Source organism: Nothoprocta perdicaria, unplaced genomic scaffold (genome assembly GCF_003342845.1).
Source record: "Nothoprocta perdicaria isolate Ctin4 unplaced genomic scaffold, notPer1 scaffold_29, whole genome shotgun sequence".
Taxonomy (NCBI): domain Eukaryota; kingdom Metazoa; phylum Chordata; class Aves; order Tinamiformes; family Tinamidae; genus Nothoprocta; species Nothoprocta perdicaria.
Window position 1 is genome coordinate 4,146,771 of NW_020455521.1, and position 20,763 is coordinate 4,167,533.

At 44.6% G+C, this 20,763-nt stretch overlaps 1 protein-coding gene across 1 annotated transcript; it reads left to right on the forward strand.

The window, feature by feature from the left end:
* The first annotated feature begins 16,453 nt into the window (after positions 1 to 16,453).
* On the forward strand, positions 16,454 to 20,013 carry SFRP2 (secreted frizzled related protein 2). The gene is made up of 3 exons (XM_026041698.1): positions 16,454 to 16,986; positions 17,426 to 17,506; positions 18,964 to 20,013. Exons 1-3 carry the CDS (start codon positions 16,494 to 16,496, stop codon positions 19,266 to 19,268), a joined length of 879 nt encoding a protein of 292 aa, XP_025897483.1. The 5' UTR covers positions 16,454 to 16,493; the 3' UTR covers positions 19,269 to 20,013.
* The last annotated feature ends 750 nt before the right edge of the window (positions 20,014 to 20,763 follow it).

Sequence of the window (20,763 nt, forward strand, 5' to 3'; positions counted from 1 at the left end):
ACCTTGAGGAAAAAAATCCTTATTCAGCATCAAGCCCAAATTCTGAAAAGCCCCCTTTCAGTACCAGGTATAAACTCACCCCTTGTCCCACATCAACTATCCAAAATATCCCTTCCAAATTGGAAAAGTTATAATCTTCTATAGCAACTTATCCCTGCCTTTTGCATCAACTAAACAAAGGAGCCTGATTTTGAATTCATGTACATCCCAATATAAACAYAGCTTAAAGTCCATGTAGTTTCACTAGAGAGGAATTGCTGTAAGAGATTATAATCAGATGCAAAGTATCTTTTATCTGCTGGATTTCCCACATGTTCCTCTGAAATGATGGGCCAATTATCCCAGTGATAAGTTCTTCCTTGGCTGAATGAGAAGAGTAAGTTGAGATCTCATCAATCACACTAACCCATATTCTCTCATGCAGAGAGAACTGTTATAGCAGCAGAACAGTGAAACCCAGGTTTGCAGTAATTGAACAGATGGATTCTCAAAGTCTGTGCTGTTCTTGCAGTGGAAAAAGTTGATGAATTACAGAAGAAAAATGTACACCAGTTATCTAACCTTCTGATTTTCTTCGATTCATTGCTGGGGTAAGCACACAAATCTTTAAAAAAAAATGTGAGTAAAAAGAAACAGGAGGGCAGTGGTCTAAGATATTGCATTTCTGTACGAAAAATCAGCAGCTAAGCAGGGGGACAAGATCCCAACATAACCCTCCTGCTGAGAGAAAAGCTGCTGCAGAAGCAGGCAGCTCTCCTGCYTCCACCGCCAGGCACGGTGGCCTCTCCCTGCCCATGCAGGGGCAGGTTGGYGGATGCAGGGGGAAAGCAGAGATAACACATTACCAAAGAATCAGGGAAGGACCTGGCATTAGTGCAGCTGACGTGGGCTGCTTGGTGGGAAAGCAAGTTCCACTGYTCATGGAACACTTATCCATGTATATTTACACTGAAAATCAAAATCGACCCYCAAATAAAGAAAAACAATTGCTGTGATCAAGATAAGCTTGTCTTCTCTGTAGCTGTGCAAAATGGGAATGAAACAATTTCRGCATTCAGCGTACTCTGTGTATGCATTCTTGTGTGTACACATGCACACAAGCAGAATGCATATGCGTACATATGCCATGTATGTTCAAGAGATTATCTAAACAAAAGATTTAGTATGTATGTATGTATGTTCAGTTTAGTATGTATGTTCAAGAGATTATCTAAAAAAGTTATTGCATGCACAAGCAAGCAAACCAAACTTTGAATTTCCAAGCAAAGTTAAATGGTTCAGTGTAAAAAATAATAAAAAAACCCTTAGCTTATTTCAGCAAAGTGCTTAACCAAGGGCAGACTGGGTCTGCAGGGTGCCATTACCCAAGGGAGCCAAGGGATTTGGCTAGAGCATCAAATGCAAACAAATAGCCAGGAAATTTGTTAGGATAAGGACTGGCTTCAGCACAGAGGGCTTCATAGCCTCTGAAACTCTGCATATTCCATCCCTAGTATAGATGGAACCAAAGTAGTTTTCCATACTTTAAAAGTATTCTTTTTTTTTTTTTTTTTTTTTTTTTTTTTTTGGCGGGGGAGAGGGCAGTAAGAATCTAATTTTTCAAAACTATACTGTATCTTTCAGGGTTTTCACAGTCAAATTCTTGTCTTAAGTCCACTGACAAAAAAAAAAGTAACACCTTTGATTTAAATTTATTTTCATTATTAATTACCTTCTTGTTCAATGACAAGGGAAAAATCTAAACATATACCCCTAGGATTTTGCAGTTTAAATGCCCAGTAGAGATAAATGATGACTTGGACACTGCATTTCCTTCTGGAAATCATCTTTTCACTTTCTGCAATAATCCATAATTTGAAGTATTTGCAACTCCTCTTGACTTAAAGAAAATATAATATTTATAGCATGTTTTCTACTTTGGGAGCTCAGAATTCCTTCTTGACTCCAGCTCATACATCATTTTTGTGTTGAACTTTGACCTCATCTCTATTTGCATTCCCTAATCTGATGCAGCAGCTATTTCTGATTATGAACTGGCAAAATAAGTCATAGAAAATTAGAATTCCAAGGAAAAGAACATTTTGTGTTTTGTCATGTTGTTGTTATGAGGCAGGCGTTTTTTTCAGTTAGACTGTTTTATTTTTACCAGGGGACGCAGTGCTATGTTTTATATGCTCTCAGAAAATGTGTCCATGTACTCATGACGTTGCAAAGCCTCAGAAACCACAGTCAATTAAACTGCTCAACCTGGTGACTCTAGACATCTGACATACAGTTTCTGATGAGATACTACTGGCTCCATCCACTCTTAACGTCTTTGTGACCCTTTAAGGGACTTCCKATAGTTTTTCCAAGTCTCTCTCGTAATGGGGAGCTGAGACTTCGACCAAGAACTCCAAATGTGGCCTCGCCAATGCTAAGCAGAGGGAAGGAAACACATCCCTCAATTTGCTGGCAACACTTGATCTCAGGTAGCCCAGAATACCACTGGCCTTCTTGCCTAAAAGTCATATCCCCATCTCATCAATAATAAGTAGTTCATCGGGACCCAAGGTCTCCTTTTTGAAAAACTGCTTTCCACCTACGAGCACCAAGTGTGTACTTCTGCAGACCATTATTCCTGCACACTTGAAGGACTCAGCATTGCCTTTCATGAGCATTATAAAATTTCAGTCAGATAAGCCCTAGGATGGGGAAAAGCAAGCATAGAAGCACCACAGAACTGTGTCTGCAGAGGAGCTGTGGAAAGAAGGCCTTCATGGGCAAGAGAAATCACCTGAGAGGACTTTCTGAACTCAAAAAGTCAGGTCTGTCTCCAGGAACAGGGTGGAAAAAGGCATTAAGGTTAGGATGAGACTAAGAGTAGGAGAAAAGGAAAGCCTAGAGGAACTACTAGAACAGGTCCTTAAAATTGATGCCCAAAGGCAGCATTCACTGCCACAAGATATGTACTGGGAACACATTCTCCTCTGGCTAATGACAGTGTGTCTTCTCTAAGCACAGGCTGCAAAAAGAATGGATTAAAAATAGGGTTAAAGTTAGGAGAAAGAGAAAGCCTAGAGGCATCACTGGACTGGGTGCACGAAACAGATACCCAAGGAAGGTGAATCCTGCCAAGAGACCTGCTTTTCAGAAGCCTTTGGTCCACCAATGGAGGTTCTTCTCCCAGCATCAGTTGATAAAATGCGTTAAGGTACTTTTAGGGGTTAACATTAAGGTTAGGAGAATGAGAAGGCCTAAATCAGTAATTTTAGTAAATCACGAGTACCGAGGAGGTAATTGACACACTGCCTCTTTTCACCACATGTAGTATTAGCTGCCCATTATCAGTGAGTGACCCAGGTGTAAATGGTATAGATGGTGTAAATGCTGATCGTTACTTCTAAAGACAGAACTGTGTGAAGTAGTCAGAATCTGTCCCCTCTGTCAAATATGCAGAGTACAAGCAAAAATTCAGGTCTATTTTGATGTCATGAACCATAAACAGCAGGGTACACACTTCCATCATAGCCAGAAGACATTATCTTAACGGGACATGAAAGAAGGTTTTTCATTTACCTGTAGACCTTTCCCTAGACCAAGGAGAGCTTTCTCTAGACTCACAGCAGGGTGCAGTCTCCCTACACAGTGACAACACAATAACTACTCCTACTACTAAATGAGCATCCACAATACTAGGCTGAATTAGACAGCTCAATAGTGCCAAAGACTCAGAAGGCCTCAGAGTGCTATACATATCTTAATGAATTTGGTCTAACAACATCCCTCCAAGGTAAGAAGATTTTAATCGTCCCCTTGAACTGAAAACAAAACAGAGAGATGCAAAGATTGGTTCAAGTTCACACTGTCTTTAGCAAAAGTTAAACTAAAAGTCAGGCTTCCCCTAGTCCTATGTCTCCTTCATAGAGTTACTCCAAACTTTCACAGAACAAAGCAAGTAGCTGTAATAGCAGAGAGAAGTAGCTGGATTTTCACACCATGAAATCAGCAAGATCTCATCTGCTTGAAGTATGAGGCAACATAAGAAGAAAAACCTCAAACTGCTCCATATCCATCATTCTCAACAATCAAATAGTCAAAGGAAAATCCCCCGATGAAGCAAAAAAATGGTCATATTGCAGATGCAGTTATACTAACAGGTCTTCCACACCTGTAAATGCATCAGAATGCTACATGCTTTTCTCCCTTCTTTACAAAAAAAATCAAGAAATATAGAAAAAAAAACTAGAGACATATCCCAAAATTAACAGCAGGCATTTCAATTACATAGAAAGCTCCTATGAATATAGGCACAGCTGCATATTGCTTTGCATTACAGAATTAAAACTGTTACCTGCACACACTCTAAATGTACACCCAGCATTAATGACACAGACTGTCTATGAAGGATTAAGGATTAGTTATCATTTCAACCCAATGAAAGAAGATCCATATTTCTCTTTTAGACACGTAATTCACAGGAGAATCGCGCTTGCCAGTGCTCTGAAAAAAAATAATCTTTCAGAATTCTTGCAAACCAACTGTGTTATGATTTCATCTCATGAAATACAACACCTTTACATTAAGCCTCATAAAACTAAATCCTGCTGGATTTCTTCCAGGCTCAGAGAATAAACAGCTATATCAGTGATGCCTAAAACAGTAAAATCTGGCCCGCTGTCATATGGCATGTTCCCATTTGAAGAGGGGAGCAAGTCTGCAAACAGCTAATTCACTTTGCTATTTCAAAATCCTCACATATAATGAATTTCTCACATAATTGGTCTAAGAAACACTTCAAGGGGAAAAAAAGAATGCTTTGAACACCGTAATACATATTTACTTCTAGTAGTTTTTTTTTTCAGTCTATTCCCTGCCTCGCTGTAATGAAATATATGTTGCAGACTTATTCTGTTCTTTAGCATGCAGAAGTAAGTTTAGTTCTAGCTGGAATTCTGATAGATAGCAAAGTAGGGAGGAGGAAAATCTGTAATCAAAAGAGTTCAGAAGTGCAGATGATTATATCTGAGGAGATTAGCTTTTAAAGTCCAATTATTTTTCCTTTGCAATCTGAAGAGCTAAATAGGCTACTTCCCATCTTGCCAGTTCCACCCAGAGCATAAGTAGGATATTAAAATATCAGTAAAATTACACTAGGCAACACAGATCTAACACAAAAGACATCCTCAAGAATTTCAGAACAATTCAGACAAATGTTCTCCCTATATAGCCAAGAAGAAACATAATTTGATTCGAATTACACTTCTCCCCATTCTCCACGTAGAACTATGTATTAATCCCCAAATCTGGGCAAACTGTGGCATGTCTTTGTGTGGGAATTGCAATTATAGGTCCAGATACACACATATCACACATTCCTGAGGACTTTCAGATCAGTCAGTCAGGACTAATTACATCTCAGACTAACCGCAATAAGAATCCTTAATGCTGAGGCACACTCTGTTCAAGCGTACAAGCCAAGGCTAACATTAATAGATATCATGCCTCATTGGGGGGCAAATTCTCTCAAGACTCACTTTCTCGCTTTTTTCCCCCCATTTTGATCAGAGCACTCTGATTTTTAGTAGCCAACAGCGGAAAATGATATTTCCATATCCCTTCATCCCCTAAAACAAGTGAAAAAAAAAAACCCAAAGTCTCAAGTCTTACCACGTTCAGGAGACTGGGGGATGTCAACAGTGCTGTAAAATGCACTTTGTTGATGACACAAAGCAGAGGGAGGAAGCCTGGAGAACATGCAGGGAGGCCGTGGAGGCAGACAGCTCAGAGGGCAAGAGCCATCAAAGAGGGGACAAAGGTTTCCTGGGAACTGTCAGTAGATCCTTTTGGAGCTAGGTAGCAGAGAAACGTCCCTATTAAAATGGTCAATTAGATAATATAATGGCAGGGTGAGGTCACTGACCCCATCACTGGAAATAATTAGGATGAGACGTGCACTTGGAACACGGTGCTGGGCAGCCCGTCTCTGCTCCTCACATGAAAGGCCATGGGAGCTGCCCCTCAAGGGCCACACTAAGGGTAACTTTCCAGGCCGACCGTGTGGCCAGCCACCCTGCTGGGCACACAAGCATGCCGTGGACAGCATGTTTGCCGTCCAGAGGCCTCTCCTCCTTCTCTTCTGGCAGGGCCCTTGCCCCTGATTTTCAGCAGACCAGGGCTTCTGACCTCCGCACCAGGTAGAACCAGCAGGGACACGCAATGGGACCTAGGTGGCACTTAGGCCTTTTCTTCCACAATCACACCGTAGCACAGAAAAGTATCAAAATTAGATGTAAGGATTTCCACCAACCTTTTCCTCTTCTGTCAAAATCCTTTCTTCTCAAATTTAGACAGGAAAGTTGCATCAGTGCTGCTTCTGTGGGCCCTAAACACAGAAGGTGTAAAAGCACTCTGTGCTAATCAGTGGACTTAAAAGCCTGCAAGACTTCTTCAGCTTTCATGATCCTGAAAATGCATTGGTAGAGGACAAGCCTTGCCGTGGGATGAATACCTAAGTTTACAACCTCTATCGAGAATTCAAGGTGCATATATACATATATGATAGTAGGATTTGTCKCAATGATATGACTTCACATTAAATCTGAGTCAGAAGCTTTTTAAAAGCCTAAGCCTGCAAATCAGATGCTGCCCATAAACTCCACATTCAGTCAACGGCTGTGTGTGACATCTTCACCACTCAGGGGAATATTAAAATCACATTATGTACGTGGCCTTTCCCTGTGGTGGGGAAGGCCGAATGAAGCCCTGGCAAGGCTCTCCCTGAATTTGTGCCAGTGAGCTGTTTTCTGACAAAAAGCTACAACTCTCCAAGGACCATATATATGCACATCTCAGTGTGTAAATAAAATGGAGGCTGGGTTAAAGAAGTGGCAGCTTTGCTGTGTACTCAACAATTTGGGCAGAGATGTTCTAACTCCCAAACTGTCTAATGACCCAAATCCAGAATTACCCACACTTTAAGTACTTTAAGAGCTGGATGACTCTACAACACTGCAACAAATGAAATTCAAAGGTGAATACAGGCACATTGCCCTTAGGAAAAAAATAAAAAATAAAATGACAACAGGTGTGGATACTATGTTATACTTTGTTCAAAGGACTTTTAATCTGATCTATTATTATCATCACTGTTCTCACCATTTCATTCTAATACTTGAAGCATCATTCTCAACACAACTTTTATCAAGCCAAATTAAAATAATATGACTTTGTTTTAGCTTTGTTCATCTTTTTTTTTTCCCCCCCACTGTGAACACTTTCAGGATCCAAATGCATAACTTCACACTTTATTAAACTGTAAAATATACATGCATATAAACCAAAGTACCTGTATTCTCAGTCTGTTTATATAACTACTGAAAACAACACAATTTCACCATCTCCTAGCAAATATAAACATTAATTCTAATCTGACTCTTAGAAGACTCCCTGCTGCAATGTTACTTGCAGCAGCTACACAAACCTTGTTTGCCCTGAGGTTTTATTCAAAAATATAAAAAATATTACATGAACAAACAGAAGAATTACATTCTCACTTTTTTCTGCCCCCTTCAAACATGAACTTAAGTTTTCCCTAGGGAGAGTCAAACAGACCAGCTACGCATTGGTTGGGCATGCATGTTGCCAGACATTTGCTTCTGCCAAAAGCTAAAACACTTTCAACCAGACCAGAAGTCCAAGTGTGGACTTAGAACCCAAGGTTGGATCCTTTGGCTACATTTAAATCACTGTCAAGCTTGAGCCTGTAAATGCTTGTAGCATTTTTGTGTCACATATAAACCGTACATGAGTATCTGAATAAAGGTCTGCAGTAAAACTGGCAAGCAAGCTTTCTGTCTAGCAAAGCTGCTGCTCTAGCATATTAGAGTTAGAAGTTAAGATAATGAGGCAGGAGGAAAGCATATCTATTTCTATTTTTTCTTTTAAATGATAAGGACTTAGAAAATAGATGGGTCATTAGGAAAACTTCCATAAGATCATCATAGCATCTGTAAATGACAATCTATCTCATTCTCAGAGATATCCATCCAAGTAGGTGCCCAGACACATGCTTAGGCTGGCTCACCATGTCAGAAAGGTTAAAGAACACAGGAAAAGGTATTTATATATCATTAGAGTCCAAGGATTAAGCTGCTCAGCTCATCAAGAAAAAAAAAATGATCTGGGGGAAACCAGTTCTTGCTGTTCCCTCTTCTGGTCTCTAAAAGGTGGCCGTGTGCAGCCGAAGCATTTGCAAGCAATTACAGAACTGCAGCGGGCACGCAGCAGAGCTGATGTCCAGAGCTGCTCAGGCAGCCTTCCACGAGCTTTACCGAGAGGAAGCATTTTGCTTTGCCTCTGCCCTCCTCCTCTCTCCTTTTTCCCTACAGCTACTTCCCACATCCCTCGCTGCAGTAGACATGCATTTGTGAGCTGCCCCGCTACCCGCCAGAGGTTTCCAAACCCAGGTAGAAGTGCCCCTTTGGCCAGGAGCGGGATTTCTGCTTCTGCAAAGCTGAGACACRTGGAGGGGGACAGATGTGTCCTTTTTTACAGAAAGAAAAGCTGAGATGGTGCAAGGCAAGAAACTGCACGCTTCCTCAGAGTGTCATTAACCTCGCTTACCCATGTCTCCTTCCCACAACAGCCTCAGCCACCACAGCTTTTATTTTAGCTCAGAAACAATCTGGACAGTGTCATCATGTCTAGTAAAAGAGCCATAAATAAAACTCTGACCCAACTGGCATGTAGGTCCCATCGTAATAGCGACTAAGAAGTATTAATAAGGACTGAACCAAGCCTGCTGTTCAAAAAATATTGTGAGAGTAACAAGAGAATAAGCTACATTTAGTCACAGAGAGCATAAGTTAGTCACACAGACTACAGCGCWGAGAATATCAAAAAGAGTCTAAATGGGAACATTATAACCAGTAAAGATAACAGAGATTAAAGAGATAATAAATATACAATATAGTTCTAAACTCACTTTGAATGCTTATGTAAGTAACAAGGAGAAAAAAAAAAGAGTACACATATTGAAGAAGAGTGTATTTGAAATGTTCTATTTCAGACTAGGGTTTCTTTACAAGCTTTTTCAATTTTGCTTTTCTATATAAAGTTTAAAGTTCAGGAAGGTAAAATTGTAAATTCCTAGTTTGAAAGTGGGAAAAAACAGAGGAAAGAAGAAATTGCAGTAGATGAATACAAGCTTGAATGTATTTATCAACAAAAAAAATATAGGTTAGAGTGACTGATGTTGCACTTTTTTGCAATCAGATCTGAACTTCCCCAAAATTCTGATGTAATACCATTGCAAAGCAAGTCACCTATGCTGCTTCTTGGTGAGCTTCCTCAGAACTGGCCTCAAACATCTGGATTTTTTTAATATTAGGAAATACTAGCTTTATAGTCTGCAAATATATTTTAATTACTGATATATACGTCTACTAGTTAGATTATTTAAATCAGTAATTTAACTCCAATCCAATATTGAGACTAATTTGTTGATTTGATCATGATGTGAGATTGATCTGATTTTTTTTTCATTGCTCTATTTTAAATCAGGTTTAATAATCTTTTAAATAACATAGCTACAGGCAACAGGTTTTCTTGATTTTTTTAAAAAAAGTTTTATTACAAATTTTTTTAAATAATTTCTCCCAACAACTAACACATGTCCAAACCTGGAGGGCATTAGCCCATTTGCAGTCTAGCTGCAAACCTAACCATTTCCCTAAAAGTAGCAATTGATTCTGAGTTTCTACATATTCCTTTCAAATATTCCATTACAGTTATTTTCTATGTTGGGCATTGCAGGGGCAAAATATATATTTTCTGTAAATCTGCATAACTGCATGACCTTCCAGCATATGGACCCTCACTGAAGTTCTCACATACTCATGGAGCAGCACCTAGAATATGCCATTAAGCTTCAACCTGGTTATATTAAGATTTGATATGAGGAGGATGAATAATTTATCATGTGTTCTTCAGATTGACTTGGTTCAAGCTAGAAGTGTGGAGAGACAGCCATGGAGCAAAGCAGTGGAGGACTAAGAGCAAGATGAGAGCATCGTGATCTAGCTGCTGTCTCCCTGAGGTGGCTTCATGGAGTCGGCAACAGAAAAAGATCCCCAAGTCAGTTTACTAAAGGGTGAGGTCCCAGTTTCAGTTCTCACTCCAAAAGCAATTCATACGGACRGGAAAACAGCCATGATGCAGCGAGCTGGGCCAGCCTCTAAAGGGACAGCCGGGACACAGCACTGGAGGATGAATAGGTAGGCTTGAGCCCCAGGGAAAAGGGGCAACTGGAAAGCAGGTACCTAAAGCCCTGAGCAAGTGCTCAAACCATTAATAAATAAATAAAGGTATGCTTCTCCAGTTGCAGCAAAAACAGGAAGCATTAGCTGTGGTTGAAATCTGCCTAAGTCCTGGTTCTGGTACTAGAATCTGTATCAAACGCTTCAGGCCCAAATCAAAGGCAAAGCTCTGCCTGTGGACAGTGAAGATGAGATTCCACCCATGACTCCTTTCCTATGCAGAGGCAGCAATTTTCCCCTCTTCCCTGCCATCCTTGCCCAACCGAGAYCCCAAATCCTTTGGTAGAAGCCTACCTGCCTTCTGTGCAGCTCATACATGGGGCCGCACACTCTGCTCAGGGAGCTACCAGACTGCAAATAATAGCCAGAAAATAAGGAAGAAGAGAAATTGAAGAAAGCACTAGAAGGAAAAAGAAAAGGAGATATACAATATATTATATAATATATTGTATATAACGTTTTAAATAAATAGTTTTATTTAAATAAATAGTTTTAATATAGCTTTTTAAATAAAACACACTAGCAGAGCAGAAGGTACTACAAGATTGCAGCCCTCTAGGGCATGGTCTCTGCTATCTTTAATTGTCATGTCACACTTAGATATGATAGATAATAAAGGGAGCAGTAATCATAAACAGACACTCTGCATGAGCAAAAACTCTCACCATGACAAAAACTCTAGCCAGATATTGATATAACTCAGATAAATTTGAAGGATCATAACTTGCTAAAGCATTAGCATGCAAATAAATCTAGATCTTTATTACAAACATATATGCATATGTGTGGATAAAGTAGGTAGAGTATGATATCCAAATACTACTATTTATCAGTTAATATCAAATGAGGARAGCACAATATGACTTTTTTTCTTAAAAGGAAAAAAAGAGGATTGAAATAATATTAATAATATTCCTGTGGAAACTATCTCAAATTGGAAAGACTTTCCTGAAGATACCAAATACAGGGAAAATATTGAATCATCACAGAGGGAAAAAAAAAGTAAATAAAACATGTTGCGACTTGGTTTTGTTTCCATTTGGAAGTAATGATCCCTACTTTGATCTTTACCCTTCATGACATCTAACATTAATTAAACAGTCTAGCATTCCAGGCCCGAAACGTGGCAYTCCTAGAGAACAGAACAGCCCAGGTGCATCCAATACAGTGTATTGAAGATCGATACCTGATAAAACTGCAAATAAAATACTACAGGGTGTGCACAAGCGCCACCAAGAGGCTTTTCTCTCATATTCCAGGCATGGTTTTTCCCTCTGCACAGTGGCACTCGAGCATATGCTCAACATCCTGCAAACCAGTGATCAGTCACACTAGGAGTTCGCTGCTGTTTTTAGCAAACATTTGAAGTGAAAAACAAAACAGGATAAGGAGTGTTTTAGGGTGTTCGTTTCAGGACAGATTAAAAAAAAAAAATGAAATGTTCTACAGCATTTAGAGTTTATAACAAGTGAGCTTTTAAATGTTGTAGTAACAGAAAACAAGACTACTACCCAGTCCTAGATCTGGAAAATGTTAAATTCCATCTTACCAGCCACCAAAAGAGAGGCAGACTTGAACTGTTGCTACGCTGTTTCCTGTCAAAATCTGGAAGAGTCTTTTTCTTTTCTTTTCTTTTTTTCTTTTTTTCCCCTCCTCCCTAACAATTGCAAGAGAACAGGGTTCAGCCTACAGAARTCATGAAAATTTGCAGGTTTTACCTGGAGCCCCACAGCAGTAAAGGATGCCAGTGGGTAACGGTGGCAGGGCAGGTGCAAACTTGCTAACCAAGTGGTCTCGAGGCAGCGGAACTGGAATTTGAAAAATTACATTACAGGCAAAATAACAAATTCATATTACTTTTACTACCTACTTTGATGTGAGCTTTATCTACTGAGGCACGTGCCAATATATTTTTCCCCCTCGTTATCAGTTTTCAGGTCTGGCCAGGGGAAAAAAAATAAAAATGTGGAGAAACTCTGCTTTCATGCAAAGGTCAGAGAGAGGCAGCYGCATGGTTTTGCTGCAGATAGTGCAGACCATGCACCCTCCAGTGATCCTTAGACTGCTGTGTTATCTCTTAACTCACCACGAGGACCAAGGGCTCCATCCATTTTCCCTACAGCCCATTCATTTTCAGTACAAAAAAAAAAAAAAAAGCAGCAAGGATTTTTTTTTTTTCCACTAAAATCTTGGGGGAAAAGGCAGTGGGGGAGAGGGGGGGAAGGTCCTTGTGCCGTGCAGTCTTTGAACTCGCTCTCCATGACTCCTACCCTCCTTTCAAGAAGATGGGAATGGGAAAACACTGGCTGTCCCGAGGGATCTTTGGGGACCACAGCCCCTCTTCAGTTTGGGGCTCCTGTGGTTGRGGCTTTTTCCTCTCTTCTCCATCCCAAGATTTAAGGCGATTTAAGCACTTTACCTCCTTAAGGATTAAAGGCATTTTAACAGCTTGTATTCCTTTAAGCAGCTAAGGTGACTTAAATGCTTAACGCTACATTCAGGCTTTAACACAGCTTAGCCGCATAGGAGGCTTGATGAATTTACACCTGCTTAAGAGCTTATCTGCTGCCTTTGACAAACAATAACAGGGCAGCTTAAACTATTAGGACATTTAGGGGGCCCTCGGCACTACCGGGGATGGGATGGGGGTCTGCCGGACCCCCTAGTGCCCTTACCTGGTGCCAGGAGCCCCAGGGCAGGGGGGACRGAGCCCCCCGAGCCGTGGGGTCGGCGCTTCCCAGCGTGGGATGCTCCAGGTGACGGCAACCAGCTGGGAGCAGCAGGAGCTCCCTTAAAGGCTCTCGGCATCCGGGACCCACTGGTGGTGTGGGGATCAGCCCTGGGCTGTAACAGCTCGTTAGTTACATTCCCAATTAAGTGCGAAGCGGTGGCCTGAGCACGGGGCACCTTGGGCCAGGCGCCGGAACCGGCCCCATGGGAGCCCCCCGGCTTGGCCGCGTGTGTCCTGGCCCTGGAGCGCGCGTCCTGGCAGCCGGGAATGTGAGCGCACGCAGGACAGGCAGAAACACAACGGCCCTTAGGTGTCGGAGCAGGGTCCCCCAGGGCACCCAGTGCAGAGAGCCCCACCAGTGCCCCCACATTCGCCCTGTCCTTCCTCCCTGAGCACGCTCACGCAGGTGCCCGAGGCTGCTCTTGCCCTAGCACCTTCACAGACCTCGGACCCTCAGCACGAAAACCGTCCGTGCCCCGAATTCCTCAGGCCCCGCGGCCGCAGCAGCCAGCAGGGGCCACGCGGGCCGCATGGGCAGCGCTGGAGCTGGCGTGGGCTGCGCTGGGGCCGGCGTGGGCAGCACTGGGGCCACGTGGGCAGCACTGGGGGCCGCGTGGGCAGCACTGGGGCCGACCCTGCGGCAGCCGGCACTGGCCTCGCACCCAGCACGTCCCTCTGCGATGGACCGCAGCGATGACGGCCTGGGCCTGCAGGCCTGCGCTCGCTGTGTTTACGTGGTCTCGGATCGCTTTGAATTTATAGTAAATGAGTTTGCCAAGGGTGATTAAAAATGGAAATAGTAAGGTCTTGTAAAGCCTCGTTTCAAAACTAAGTGTAATCCAGGAAAAACAGCGTGTTTTCCCTCCTTATGTCTTGTGGTCTGGAAACAAACAAGCAACCAAACATTCCTGGTGAACAAACGAGCAGATTTCTGCTGGAAAGGTCTCAGCCTTAGAAAACRATTGTTATCTCCAAGCTATACACAGCCTGCTCAGATCTGGAGTCCTCGCCTCCACAGTGCAGATGGTTAGGTCTGCTGAAGGTGGTGCACAAGGCTACCAGGAATTTACGGAGCAGGCAGCTCATCTTCTGATCTGCACCCACTGAAAGGGCATCAGTGACTACATAAAGTGACAAGCAGTGACAAAAGGAGGCAGAAAGAAAGACCTGTTTTATGAAGAGCTTCTGAGTATGCTCATTTGGGGTAAGAAGACACATGCTTCTTCCTGTGAGGAGGTGTTTTGGGTGGCCTCCAGTGGGACAAGCACTGGGAGCTGAAGTGACATCTCCTGCAAATGGCAAAAAATGCAGCCCGTGGCACTCCTGAGGACTTGTCAAAACAACTTCAACACAGGTGGCGTAAGTAATCCATGGGGCTAAGTGCCATGGAAGTGAACTGAGGCCAACAGCTTACAGATTTATCTTTGAAAGGAAAGAACTGAATACATATTAATAAATGGCAAGAATATTGGAGCTATAAGAATATGACCACCTTTAAGTGTTTACACATGGGATATTAAATATTCATGACATTTATTTTTCCAGCTACACAACAAGTTTAAATAAAAGAGATGAAGCTAGTCTACAAKAAATTACATCCAAGAATATGGTCCACCAGAAAGGATTCCAAACCTTCCTCTGAAATAGGTAGCACTAGCTAACAACAACCAGGAGAAGTGCTGGGCTTGTTCCAGCGAGGCGGTCCCTTTTCCTCTATGGGGAGAAGCTGCAAGTTTCCTATGCCACAAGGCAGTGAYCTAAACTCTGGGGATGCCAGGCAGAGAAATGAACCTGTGTGGAGTAGAAGATAGGGCAGATGTCAGACATCTCTATAAGAAGACATTCAGTAGCTGATTAATGAATGTGGTCTACCACAAAAAGAAACTACATAAGTCTGCATAATGTCATAAGTAATATTACTAAAATGCCAGAAATTTCCACGCTACACTGACACTGTGTTCTGATCCCAAAGCCTTGTCTATTCTTCCCTTCGTTATGAATCAACACAAATGCTAATTCCTCAGGGAAATTTCCAAATGAAGACAAAAATGAAGGGAAAGGGAGGCACCTACACTGTGTAGAACTTTTAAACTTGGAAACAACAAAAAAAGTTGCATTTTGGACACACTGATGCTCACAGCCAGACACACAGGCAAAACCCTCTTTTGCAGTCAGGTGCTAGTTGGGGTTCAACAGTCCCTTTTTGCCACAGCTTGCTGCTCCTTGCAGAACAGAGCCACAGGTTGAAAAGTCCTTCTAACATCTAAAGCGGCTCAGGTTGCTCACAGGTTTTGGGGAGGGACTGCTCTACGGGCGCATGTATCCTTGCACAGCAGCTGCGCAACGCCGCAGTGGGGCGAGGGGATGAGCCTGGAGGCGGCCTCCTTGCACATGGTGTGCCTGGTGCCAGAGCCCTCAGCCTGGCCAAGGCGGGAGAAGACTTGCAGGTTTCCTCTCTCTCTGCCACCCTACAGCTTTACAGGCACCCCCACTGCAGTAGAGGGGCAGGAGCATCCGCTGTAACCGAGCCTGCAAGGGACGGTGCTCAGGGGGTGCTGCCCCACTSCTCAGCTCCCTGCAAGCCAGCTGCCCAGCCAGGAGCGCAGGGAGCCCCACGGGCTTGGCTGAGGCTGCAGAAGGGTCTCAGAGCATATTGCACACCTTTCCTGGGCTTGCCTGATGGAAGTGCCTGTGGGCGTTCCAGCTCATCTGAAATTTGGTCCTTTGCCCCAAAACAAAGGTGACAGCTGACACAAATGGATGTGATTTGCAGTGACTACACAGCACATCCGTGAGGTTTTGTGGGCTGGCAGGGGCTCTACACGGYACCCCAGCACTTAACACCAGACGGGAGGGTAACTTTGCAAAGGGCCCTTCTTGGGGGCACCAGCGCCTCTCCGAGCAGGCACTTCACACTGCAAGGAGCCACCTGGAAGGTCCGGCGCTGCTGAGCCAGGCGGGGACCGACGGAGCGGGCAGCKGGGGAGCGGGCAGCCCGCTGCCCTGCGCGGGGCTCTGGCCGCGGGATGAGCCCCGAGGGGCCGCTCTGCCCCACAGGGCAACGCGGAGCGGGGCGGAACGGTGGAGGGGAGGGCGCCGTCCCTCCGCACCAGCGTTACGAGCCGCCACGCTCCCCTGGGGCTGCGGGCGCGCGCCCTGCCCGGCGCGGCGCGGCGGCTCCGCGGGCGCGCGCGCCCCTTTGTTCGCGGGCTCCGCCGCCGCGCCCGCGCCGGTGCCGTTCCCGTTCCCGGTGGGATTTCCTGCCCGAGGCCAGCCCCCCCAGCGCCCGCGGCGCCGGGCAGCGCGGCCAATCCTCTCGGGCCGCGGGCCGAGGCTCCTCCCCGCGCCCCTGCCGTTTGCACGCACAAAACGCGCGGCGCCCGCGCTCGCGGCCGCACAGAGGCTCCGCGGTGCGCGCAGCAGCCGCAGCTCGGCCCGCGGGCAGCCGCGGCAGCAGCGCCGAGATGCAGGCGGTGCCGCTGGTGCTGCTGCTGCTGGCCGCGCAGTGCTGCGCCTCCGCCGCGGGGCTCTTCCCCTTCGGCGAGCCCGACTTCTCCTACAAGCGCTCCAACTGCAAGCCCATCCCCGCGCCCATGCTGCTCTGCCGCGGCATCGAGTACCAGAGCATGCGGCTGCCCAACCTGCTGGGCCACGAGACGGTGCAGGAGGTGCTGGAGCAGGCGTCCACCTGGATCCCGCTCGTGCAGAAGCAGTGCCACCCCGACACCAGGAAGTTCCTCTGCTCCCTCTTCGCCCCTGTCTGCATTGACGACCTCGACGAGATCATCCAGCCGTGCCACTCGCTCTGCGAGGAGGTGAAGGAGAGCTGCGCGCCRGTCATGTCCGCCTTCGGCTTCCCCTGGCCCGACATGCTGGACTGCAGCCGCTTCCCCAAGGACAACGACCTCTGCATCCCCCTGGCCAGCAGCGACCACATCCTGCCGGTCACCAGGGAAGGTAAGAGGGAGACCCCCCCCACCCCTTCCCTTCCCGTGCCACCCCGACACTGTGGTGGGGGGTGTCCATCCTGTCCAGCGTTGGGCTCAGGGCGCCGGGACCAGCCCAGGGTCTCAGCCCGGGTGAGGACAACGGTAACACAGACCCCCTCTTTATACCAAGATCATTGGGCTGTTTCTGGYCTCCTTTCATCACTTATCTTTCCCTTTTATTATTATCGTTTAAAAAAAAATAGTTTGGGTTCAAGCACATCCTGCGTTACCGTCAAAGCCCTTATCCCCCCGCCCCGGCTCCCGAGCAAGGTAAGGCAGTCAGGGGCAGCGCCTTGCACGGTCCTCCGAGGGACAGGATGGAAACGCGCGTCCCCCACCGGGTCCCCAAYGCCACCTGCTGATCCCGTCTCCCTGAGCCTCACGAGGGCCGTGTCTTGCCTTTCCAGCACCCAAGGTCTGCGATGCCTGCAAAAACAAAAAYGAAGATGACAATGACATTGTGGAAAACCTCTGCAAGAATGACTTTGGTAAGTGCAAGCACAGACCCTCGATTAAAGCTCAACGGCTGAGGGTCTTCCTTCTCCCACCATGGCTTGTGTAACTCCTTGTGGAGTCCGTGGGAGATGTGCCTAGAAAAAGGCAGGGCTTTGTCCAAGCTGCAGACTGACCCATCCATCCTAGCAGTCGTGAAATGCAACATCCCCGCTCAGAGTAAAAAGTGGTCCTTTTAGAGCCTCTTTCTGCTTGCTGCCTTTCTGCGAGTAAGTTTTCTGCTTTTCTGAAGTTGTACTCATTTATGTGGATGGTGCCGGCAAGTCCAAGTAGAAAGTAAGATGAAAAAGAGGCATCTCATCCAGAGTATTGCCTGGGGAGCAGCGCAGCAAAGCTTCATTTAGATGTCTGAGAAAAAGCTGCATGACTGATTTCGTGTGCAGCAAGAAAGAAAGACTTTCTCTGCAGATTAGGAGTGAAGCTCTATATATCACTTGACAGAGAASGTAATGCACAGACAATTGGGGATATAAACATAATGCGAAGCTCTAGGGTTAGAGCAGGACAAGAAAGCCATTGGACACAGACAACTGAGCAGCACATTATCCACACATTAGCATTTCAAGAGAAAACGGGACTAAGGAGGGGAATCCTATTCTAAGAGGTCAATGTTTATACCTGCAGACAGATTTGTAGTGTAAATAGCTATAATAATTCAAAAGCTTTTCTTACCAAAGGGGGAAAAAAAAATGAAACCATGACTATGGGACATAACTGCTAAAACACCCAATAGCTTTGGCCTGGCAAATTACACTCGGATAAATCCTCCTAAAGCTAAACATGCCCCTTAGATTCTTAAAGAGCACTGTATCCCCCTCCAAGTTATTTTCCCAAATCGAATGCAGCTGTTGGACCAATTTGCTCTCCATGGGATCTATTCTTTCAAAAAAACAATACATGTGAAATATCATTTCCTTACAGGTTTGCCTAAAATCCTGTCCAGCCCAATAAATTAAGTTTAAAAGTTTTCAGCCACAGCAGAGATCAGGTTTCAGATTAGGTTTAGGTACTTGCCTTCTCAACAACCCCTTCAAATTCTAGAGTTTCAGGAAGACTCTGTTATTCCAGGAAAAAAAAAAAAAAAGAAAAGTGGCTGCTTAATGCAGCAAACCTGCCCCCTCTCTGTTTGCAAACAGGAGAGAAGAAAAAACGGAGAAAATATTAAGTTAGAAAGGAGGGAAAAAGGAGAGGGGGAGGGGAGCAGAGAAAAGAAGTCCAAAACCCCTCAACCCTGGGGTTGATTCAAACCGAAATGACTTGCATGCCCTTTGTGGCTTTAGAAATGGAGCCACCTGCTGCCTCTTCTGTCAGCCCTGACAGTTTAATTAGCAATAGAGCACCTCCCTCCCCAGGTCCTCTTTATGTGCACTAATGGGAAAAAACCTCTCCGGCTCTCTCCCCGTCCTGCTTCCCCCTCCCCTCGCTCTATTAGCCCTGAAGATAAAAGTGAAGGAGATTGCCTACATCAATGGGGATACCAAGATCACCCCCGAAACAAAGAGCAAAACCATCTACAAGCTGAACGGGCTGACCGAAAGGGATCTGAGGAAGATTGTGCTCTGGCTCAAAGGCGGCCTGCAGTGTACCTGCGACGAGATGAACGACATCAACGTGCCCTACCTGGTGATGGGGCAGAAGCAGGCCGGGGAGCTGGTGATCACCTCGCTGAAGCGGTGGCAGAAAGGGCAGCGGGCTTTCAAGCGCTTCTCGCGCAGCATCCGCAAACTGCAGTGCTAGCCGCCTCYGCTCCTGCCACATCCAGCAGCCGCCTCCATCCCGAGCTCCCGGTCCGTTCCCCYGTGCCCTCTTGTGCCGTCCCCTCCGAGCCTCAAGGTGCAGTGGGCGTCAGAGCCAGGGACTGTTCCCTGAGAGAGGAGGGAGGCCTCTATTTTTGTACATAGGTTAAAGTGTAATAAAAAAAATCATGACTATTTTTGGGATTAAAGTATCTTGCCTAAGTTTTTTTTTTTTTCCTCTCTTTTTGAGTGCAAGTGTGACTTTGACCTGAAGCTTTTCCCTCTTTGTTTTGGTAATGCTGGTCAGTTTATATTGCTATTTCTCTGTATACATGCATGTTTGTTGTGCAAAAAGTAGGAGTGCAAAGACAGTCATGTGTGACTGGCCTGTCACACTGGATATGACTTTTTCATTAATATGGAAGGGCTTGCCATCTATATTAACACTATAAAGATCATGTTACAACTCTTGCATGTGATACATAGGCACCAATAAGAGCATATTAACCATTCTCACGCTTTTTTTTCCTCCACGTGTCTGAAGTTTCCACTTCCCTGTCAGAGAAATGAACAAGTTTTGGAGTTGATCTGAATGCAACTTTCATTTTTTAATTTTGCTAATTAAGCCATCTGTAGCCTACTTGTAATATACCTATTGGTTAACCTKAAAGAGTTGTAAAATATTGCTTTAATTAACCTTGTAAATATTCCAGATAAATGTTATATTCTTGTATATAAACTTTACATCATAGTTTACCCATTGTCTTGGTCTGTTTTGAGGGGCGTGGGATTCCTTTAGTATGTTGTAGCAGAACTGGAAGAGCATCATCCAACTGGCTTGTGTCATGGTAAAGCAAAAATTGTCCTTGGGCTCCCCAAATGGCCAACAAAGAAACATGTGAAGGTTCAGTCAGAAAAGCATTAGTGGGCTTTATTTCCCCCAAATCAATAGGCAAGCTCAAAGAGCTGATAAGAAGCACAACGCTGAGTTTCTGTCAACTTATTTTAACTCGTTTTCAGTTGCCCTCTTCCAGAGGAACAGTTTTCTGTCTTCACTTTGCCCAAAAATCAATAGGCAACCTCAAAGATCTGCTCAAGAGACAAGACTGAGGTTGAGTCAACTCATTTGAACACATTTTCAGTTGCCTTCTTCCAGAAGAACAGTTTTCTGTTGTTCCTTTGTTTGAATGTCTGCAGCTTCATCTTACCCTTTCAGAAAACTTGGCTCTCAGCTGATACAGAATTGCAATGACTATTTGTTTAAAAATCAGAACTATTTATACATTTATTACAATTTTAAAAGATATATTAATGAGTGCAAGAGACAAAAGTCTAATGTGCAACTGTCCAACTCAATTATTTAAATGGTATAACAATAATAATAATAATAATTATAATGATATAAGATGTTGTGTGTGTCCCCTCATTATTCTTACTCAGAAGGAAAAGATAATTTGCACTACTTAACAACGTAACTAAAGGAATGTTTTCTGAGG